The sequence below is a fragment of the Alligator sinensis genome, unplaced genomic scaffold, assembly GCF_000455745.1.
Source record: "Alligator sinensis unplaced genomic scaffold, ASM45574v1 scaffold737_1, whole genome shotgun sequence".
Lineage (NCBI taxonomy): Eukaryota > Metazoa > Chordata > Crocodylia > Alligatoridae > Alligator > Alligator sinensis.
In genome coordinates this window covers 2,090,076-2,098,944 of record NW_005841930.1, presented here as the reverse complement: position 1 = coordinate 2,098,944, position 8,869 = coordinate 2,090,076, and the positions used below count along the sequence as shown (strand labels likewise).

The 8,869-nt window shown below is 41.7% G+C and overlaps 1 protein-coding gene across 1 annotated transcript in view; it reads right to left on the bottom strand.

Annotated features, from left to right (window-relative positions):
• The window catches only part of REV3L (REV3 like, DNA directed polymerase zeta catalytic subunit), a gene marked incomplete at its 5' end in the record, with an annotated part of 206,159 nt that overhangs the window by 30,879 nt on the left and 166,411 nt on the right, over nt 1–8,869 (bottom strand). Inside the window, 3 exons of the mRNA XM_025198872.1 lie at nt 2,018–2,159; nt 3,946–4,064; nt 4,818–4,960. Of these exons, the coding sequence (XP_025054657.1) occupies nt 2,018–2,159; nt 3,946–4,064; nt 4,818–4,960 (404 nt within the window). The remainder of the gene's footprint in view (nt 1–2,017; nt 2,160–3,945; nt 4,065–4,817; nt 4,961–8,869) is intronic.

Below are 8,869 nucleotides of genomic sequence, written 5' to 3'. Positions count from 1 at the left end.
CTCCCGCCACTGCTGACCCCAGCCCTACGGTAGTGGCAGGGGCCAGCATGCACAGCCCCGACCCCGTGCGCCCTCCCCCTTGCTCCGGGTTTGCCTGCCTAGGCTCAGCAGCAGCAGTGCAGGAGAGAAACTCCTGCTCAGCGTGGGGTAAAAAGCAGCCCCTCCCCCTTGCCACCATAGGAGCTTCCTGGTATAGGTGTGCTGGGGTGCCCTCCATATATGCTGTGTCACTGTCACCTCCAGGTTGCCCGGTGAGGCAGCAGTGGCAGAGCACAGCAGATGAAGGGCAGCGCTGTGTGGGCTCCTGGCGGCTACACAAGTAAGTACCTGGGGTGGTGGTGGGCGTGCTTTTACCCCATGCTAAGGATCAGTTTCTCTCCTGCACTGCTGCTACTGAGCCTGGGCCCCAGCACCTGCTCCAAGCTTACTCATCTGGGCTGAGTAGCGGTTGGACAGAAACTGTTGCTTGGTGCAGATGGAAAGTGGCCTCTCTCCTTCGCTGTTGCCAGGCAGGTCTTGGTGCAGCCACCTGGAGCCCGCACCACACCAGGCTGCCCTGCACCTCTGTCACCACTGCCTCTGGGCTGCCCAGCGTGGCAATGGTGACAGTGCAGAGCAGCCACAGGGCAGCCCAGAGGTGGTAGTGATGGAGACAGAGGGCAGCAGGAGACTGCACCAAGAACTGCCTGGCAGTGGCGAGGGGCAGGGGCCGCTTTCCCCCTGCACTGAGGACCAGTTTCTGCCCAGCTGCTGCTGTTCAGCCCAGATGGGCAAACCCGGAGCAGAGGGGATGCACATGGAGTCAAGGCTCTGTGTATGCTGGTCTCCGTTGCTACCACGGGGCTGGGGCCTGAAGCAGTGGCAGCCTGAAGGAGCTACCCCAACTCCGCTGCATGGTCAGGGGTGGCAGGATGTGCCATGGCCAGGCAGTGTGAAGTAGGCACAGGGTGTGCTGGGGCTGTGCGCTGTTGGCACTGGCAGGGAGGCACCACAGGGCATGCGGGCTCCAGCCTGTTGCAAGGTGGGGGCAGGTACTGACCGACTCAGAGGGGTGCGCACAGGGGGCTCCCATGCATATCCCACCATACCCTCAAACCCTCCCCTGCAAACCCCACAACGAAATTTTCCCCCACATACCCACAAACCCCCACAATATACAAGAGTAAGACTTCACTTTGAGCTATTACGGAAACACTTGTGTACACACACACACACACACACACACACACCAGGATGAAAATATTTAAAAAAAATAAAATTAAAATATGTTACGGATGCTTGATTGTTAGTACATCATTTAATTATTGTTTTTGGTTCTAATATGGCAAACCCCCTTCGCAAAAGAAGTACTTCCAGAGGTAAGGGGAGGGACTTCCAGTGGCAAAGGTCAGAGATTAGGTGGCGGGACTTGTGGTCCTAAAATGGTGACCAGGGGGCAGGGTGCTTGCAGCCTTTGACAGCTCACCAAAACTTGTTAAGTGGCGCCCCCAGCCAAAAAAATTGCCCACCCCCGCTCTAGCAAATCTCTGGCCTCTGGTTGCACATCTTTCTTAGTGCTCTACCTCATGAGAATATGTAATGTAAAATATATTCCACAAATCTCTGCACAAGAAGATTAGCCTCTCAAATCTTCCTGAGTATGCTTAACCATCCTTCTGAAAAACTTTTGCTTTCGTTTTCAGGCCAAGACAAAAACAGGAAAATTTCAGCCCATAGAGCTGCAGTCCATGCAGCTGTTCATTAAAATACTTACCTGAGCTTATACAGCAAAATTCAATAGGTCACTGAAGGCATTCAGTGAAAAGGATATACTTTGGTTAAATGCTTATTACACAGACTGTTCAATGGATTCATTTTGCATTTGAATTCATTATTTTTTACTTAATATTTTAAATCTTCTGTTGTATAATATGATCCTTTGTATACAAGAAAAAAAGTAAATATATACTACTAAAGAAGTAAAACAAACTTCACACACAATGTTTTTGAGAAGTATAAAGGAAGTTTTTAATCTTACCTGGGAACCTCTCGTTAATACATGCAAAAATTGGATTCCAAAAAGCCTGGCCATTTCACTGGTTCTGCCAATCAAATCCAGCTGTTCTAACAACTGGAGATTCCCACGGACCCGGCTAATGTAATGATCAACCATCTTCCATCTGTTAAAGAGAACATAGGTTATGAAGAGTCCAGCTAGGAAGTCTAATCACATGTACAAAGACTGCCACCATCTACTCAAATTGCATGCATTTATAGATGAAGTTTGCAGACTGGAAAACAGAGTTTCCTACAAGATATGCTTATAAAATTATTTTATAATATATGAAAGTTTGTGGCTCTGCAAGTTGAGGACATGGAAAGAGATTTTAAACGTTCTTTCTAAGTTGCGTGTGCACACCCACATGGATCTTTAAAAGGATTATATATTCATTACATATTTCCTGAAAAATCCTGAACAGATGCATAAACAGAATTTGAGGCCCATTTCCAACTGGCTAAATTAAAATTTTAACTCAATAGTGGACTTTTAGAAACCTTAAGTCCAAAGAATCTTTTGTTCCTGTTTGCTTTAATTGTTCTTATTGCTATGAAGTTTGTGAATCAGTGGGAGGATGAAGTCTTTTTTCCAGTCTCCTTTTCCTTCTCAGCAAGGGCAAGAAAGTCTTCTGTGTAGAGAGGACAGGACAGGCACTATTAACCTGGCTAATTACTACTATATTTGTTTTGTCCATTTGTAAAAACTAACTGTGGTTTGGCTATAAACTGATGTCTACAGTCTCCATGAAGTACAGAGGTAGCCTTGTATGTTTACAGAATGGCATGTTTGTTTATAAATTTAAAAATAATACTTATTGCACAGTCACCTTCAAAAAGTAGTTGAGTTATAAAAGGAAACAAAATAGAAACATTATGGCATATTATCAAGTCAGTACTTTAGTATTATGGTCTGTGCTATAGATCAGTGCTTCTCAAAGAGGTGGTCCGCGGAAAGAAAGAAATATATTCGCTGGTCTGCAGCGAGTTGCCAGGAAAGAAGGAATATATTTTCAGAAGCATAACATTGATATGTCATAGCGCCGCAGTTCGTACATTCCAACACTCCAGGTGACATCACGTCATGTGAGATGAGGAAAGAGAAAGAAACAGCCAGTCACACATCTGTGTAGCACTGTTACACGCAGTTGCTGTCACTGGCTGAACCGGGCACCAGTCCCTGGCCCACTGGAAAAAAAATTGCCGCTCTGCCACATCAGATAGTTTGAGAAGCACTGCTATAGATCATATATAAAGACATACCCTTTTGACCCTATATAACACACACATCACGGGTCAAAAATCCTAGTAAATGTTGTATACCATCTAGTCCAATGAGGCCTCAAACACCTAATCAGACTTAATATTTAAAGTACACAAGTTTATATTATACTATAAAAGAATGCATTTTATAGTTCAGAGGTTTATTTTTTTTATCAAATGCCTGACTTGGTGGATACGCTGTGTCAAATATTAGTCAACTGAAGTAGACAGAGAAAGCTTCAATAGTAGGGATACTTTGTTAAAAGTCTTTGGTAAATGCCACTTACTACATTAAATGTGAAGGATTTAAAAATAGCAGCCTATACTTCTTCAACATGAATAAAATACAATAAATAAATAAATAAATAAATGCATGCTGTATCTCATGGTTGCTTTTTCATAAGGAAAGCAACATTACACTAGGGGGAGATCCACACTCCTGGTTGCAGTGCAGTTGAACACCACCCCCCCAAAAAAAACAAACCAAAACAAAACCCCAGGGCAAATCAGTCTGCGCAGAGCTCCATGTTCCAGTGGCTAGCTTGGTTATCTTTTCACCATATTCCTGTCTGAGGGTAGATTCACCTTAAGCTGAGAAATTTACTTAAAAATACTGCCATAGGAATGCATTATCAATCAGATGTTTACCTGTAGATGTCTGTCTTGTTGTCAAACCAATCAGACAAAACTCGAGAGGTAAACAGAGGAAAACGCTGGTGAAGAACATGAAAACCCACATTTTCAAAAGCGTAATTGGTTAGATTCACCTAGAAAAACAAGATATTTGTGATAATGATTCAGTGATTACAGTGTTTCAGTTCAGAAGAATCCTAAACCTTTTTACAAATTTATTCAGATCTATGAACTACAAATAGGAATTTATTACTAAAGTGCAGTTACCTACAAGAAAATCATTAAACATTTTACAGTCCACAGGAACTAAACTACTACTTAGGACAGAAAGGGAGATTTTTTTTTTCCTCCAGAAGAAAAATATAGTTAAAATTAAGTTGATTACAATTACCAAACTGGAATTTGATTAGGGAATAAGTTAAAGTGATTTTGCAAGAAGGCTAACTGTAACATATGAACAGCAAAACAGTGAGCAGATTTGACAGTGCAAAACAAATTCAAATATTTCAGTCAGTGAAAGAACTGTACTAGCAATCTCTAAAATTCATCTTGGACATCAAGAAATTACAAGAAATAACTAAGAAACATTGCTAAAAAGTAAAAGACAAGGATTTTAGTATTTTATATTTCAGTTTGAAATGGAATCCCTTGAATGTCTTAAACAATAAACAGTTGTGTGTGAAAACATCATAAAACTATACAAGTTGTGAGTAAAACAACATGCATTACAGCACTAATCTACCATAAACTTTGCCAAAGGCTTCCTTCATAGAACAGGATGTAAATCCAAATAGCAGCAGCATGAGATAATCAAATGCAATTAAAAACAAAAGCCATCTTTACCTCTTAATACACTTTTTTAAAGAACTATTTTTATTTTCTCTCACCTCATGTCTCATCATTCGCCAAATATTTAGGATGATTCGTCCAACAATATTGATTTCACTCATTGCCTCTGACCCATATTCATCTTGCTCAGGTGCAAATCTGTTGTGTTTCTTGTCATCTAAGAACATGAAAAAAGTATACACTGAGAAAAGTTAAAATACAATCTATATAAAATATTCTCTTGGGAAATTCTATGACCTTCCTAGAAATATAGATTTTAGGATATTTTCCATATTACTGATTAAATCAGATTATTTACCAAAAGCCTCAACATTCTTGAAACCAAATCATCTCCCTTTATTCCCCCCCCCCCATTATGCATGTCTGTTTCAGCCTACAATTTTGGTTTCATTGAAACAGCTCCATTCCAATATACCTTAATGGGAATATACTGGTTCAATGGTACGGTACTGAAATGGTATCAAACATGCTCCTGCTGCACAATACAAAGAAGTGGCCTCTGCCCCAAGGGTTTGAGATTTACTAGTTTAATTGTGATCATCCTGCCTAATTAGGAACATAAGAGAGAACAGACAGGCACATCATCTGGATATCACAATGGGAAGGAAAAGAAAATAAGAAACAGAAGCAAAACAAAAGAAATACTGTATTTGCTTAATACTTGTGGCATCACTATTATGGGAAGAAAGGAACAGGTGTCCTCTTTACTCTCAATTTTCTCAATGCTCTGATGGGATGCCATGCCACAAAAGAAAAGAGTACCTTCTTTGTGTGCCTTTCCCAAAATTATTTTTGTTATATTATCATAGGGTATACAATTGGGATTTTTCCTTAATAGGAATAATTTGAAAATGCGTTATATTAATTTCACAGTTCAGCATAAAACAGTGAAACTGTTTAATACATTCATCAATTCACTTTTACATCCTCCTTCCTCCCCAACTGTCTCCTCTCCAAGCTCATTCCATTTAATTAGAATTACAGAACAGAAGCTGTTCTAGAACGTCTTTTCATAATTCAAGTGGTGTGCCTATCATTTGGTTGCTTGTTGCACTCCCCTGCCTGACCTAATTGTTCAGATATGTTCCTATACAGTATCCTACTAATACAGGGGTAGGCAAAAAACAGCCCATGGGCCAGATCCAGCCTGCAGCTGCCCCTGCAGTGCTCCACATAGGGCGGAGCCCTACCTATTCCAACCTGGGGCAGTCTGTGCATACAGCTTTCCAGCGGGGCTGCTCCTGATGTGGCTGCAGCCACCTGGATACTGCTCAGCTCCCCCCCGACCTCTAGCAGCTCCTTCTCCTACCCTGCTGCACTGCTCTGGGCAGCAAGTAATGTGGGGAAGCCATGGGGACATGTGCCAGGTACTACACACCCAGTCAGGCAGGGGAGAAGCTGCAGCCAGGCGGCTTCTGCCCCACTGTACGAAGCTCCAGCTCCAGGCCACCTTCCACACACTCTGCCCAGTGCGATGAGCACACACAATGTAAGAGTAAGACTTTATTTTGAAATATTATGCAATCACCTCTATATATACTACTCAAACACATAAATCAGGATAAAAATTATTTTTGGAAATAAAATGTTATAGTAGATGTTTGATTTTAGAATATTTTTTTAAAATCTATAATTTGTTAAAATGATATCTTCTAAAAGATTGTGTGCAGACCTTGATAGCTCACCAAAATTAATTAAGTGACCTCCCAGCCAAAATAATTGCCTACCACGTACTAACGCAAAAGAGAAAACATTTTTGCAGGGTATATAAGAAATTAGGTATACAGCTTGTGCAACCAGAAAACATTATTTAAAATTTACTTTTGAATGCCTCTCAGGAGGCAACTTATTTGCTATCTTTCACTTCTAAGCATCCATAAAAGATTGTAGAAAATACACAAGTGAGAATTCTGTACACTCTTACCAGAGATTCATAAAATAACAGAACATAAAGCATTTTTTTTTTATGCAGTTGCTCAAACCTGCATCTTGATGAACAATATTTCAACACTCATTTGCCAATAACACATCTTAACAATAAAACCCACAGACCAGGGCTCAACAACCTTTTACTGCCACAGGCTTTTGTACTGTGAATTGCAAATCTGTCTTCTCCCCCCAGAGTGCCCAAGCGTTTGTCACTTATCTCTGTCCCCGGTGGCAACAAAGAGGAGCAAATTCTGCCATAAAGGTAAGTGTGGGAACAAGAGACTAACAGGGAGGGTGCTACAGAGGGCGTGAGTGGCATAGTGTGGTTGCATGCTGCAGATCCCCTGTGCCAGAATGGATCTTCACAGGCTAGATCCACCTGTAGGCTGCTGACCCCAGTCATAGACTACTGATAAAAGTTGGCAGCTTGTCATGCACATTGTCAAAATCTAAAAGGCAGTTTGTATTTTGCTTACTGCTCCATACTTTTAGGGAGCAAAAATAAGGATTTTCTTCTGAATGGTCAGTCGCACGAGTAAATCAAGGTGATAGTTGCTGTTATTTTCTGTACCTCCTGCAATGTTTAAATATATCTAGTCTTTCTTTTTCTATAGCCATTATAACCCCCATAATTTATGCAAACATTCTGCTCTCCTGAAAGCCAGCCCACTTAACAGTCTTCCCTCACTGCGTTTATCAAGTATTCTCCTCTTTCAACTTTTCTACCACTCTTTACATTTCTTTCAGGTGCTTCACACTGTACTAACAAAATAGATAAGTATTCTGCACTTATAACAGAAATATTCAGTGTCCCATTTCACCTGTAGGGAGAGGCCACAAAGCAACAGGGTTTACCCATGCACAGAATCATGGTCTCACACACATATATGTGCACACTTACTGCATGTAGCTTTTCAGGAGAGGCGTACCCGTACAGCAATCCATTCCTCTCTTTCCAACTTCTGGGTCAAAAAAGAAGTTACTTATCATGCAACAACTGTGGGTCTTGAAGCTGTACTGCCTAACTAAATTATATTTTGGAAGGTACATGTTCCCCCTATGTACAAGACTGGAATATTTCTAAACTCCAGTACCTGTGTCACTGACAACGGCATAAAGGGCAGGCTCACCAAAAATCCCATTCCTTCATTAAAATGAACCCAGACTGCCAAAGATTCCATAACTTCAGGAAAGGCAGACAGATTCTGGAATACATATGGACAACACCTCTAACACAGGCCTCATACAGACATTCAGTTTCTCCTAGGAGAGTTGGTGCTGTCCCAGGTGAAAATCATGAGTGTAAAGATGTTCAGGATCTTTCTCCCAGAGCAAAAATGACCAGTCCAGGAGAAAAATACCCTGGGTAACCTAAGATAGTGGATGTCTGTACATGCTGGGCTTCCTTCAGCATCCACCCCTCTCCTGTCCAGGAAAACAGTGTCACTCCTTGGACTCTGCTGTTTCAGCAGGGAGCAGAACATATCCCCTTCGCAATTCCCACATTGTGTTGCAGGGAAACACAGACTGATCAAAGGCAATCTGGGGTAGCCGGTCAGGGCTGCCCTATGCACTGCTGCCAGGCAGACTAAGGTAGCCTACAGATGTGTATGCATAGGGCTCCCCACTTGCTGCACAGTATCAGCACTGAAAGCTCTTTATTCTAAGAGTCAGATTGGGCCAGGTGCTGCTTCTAAGCTGGGACAGCACCCAGTCAGCTAGCCTGGTGGGCACTGCCATGGAGGAAAGGACTGGGCCCCCTGCAGCTCAGGGTCTAATTGCAAAAAAAAAAAAAAAAAAAAAAAAAAAAAAGAAAAACGGATCGGGCCCCTTGCCATAACAGGGTGGAAAAATTGAAATGGTTTAGTTTTTCAGGGTTTTCTTCTGTTCTCCACCATTTCAATTTAGGGAGCACAGAATAAAATAATGAGGACTAAACCCCCAACACATGCACCAGCGGTTTTTAAGTGATGCTTAATGCGCATTAGCCTATTTTAATGTGCATTAACTAAATACAACTTTTTAAAAACTGATTCCGCTGAGATTGTATGTTGTACAGTGAACATGCAGTAATCAGACATCAGCAGGATCAGATCAGAGTCCCAGGGACCTCCTGGACTTGAAAACTTCTTCTAATCTTACTATTTTTCTATCTTTTTTG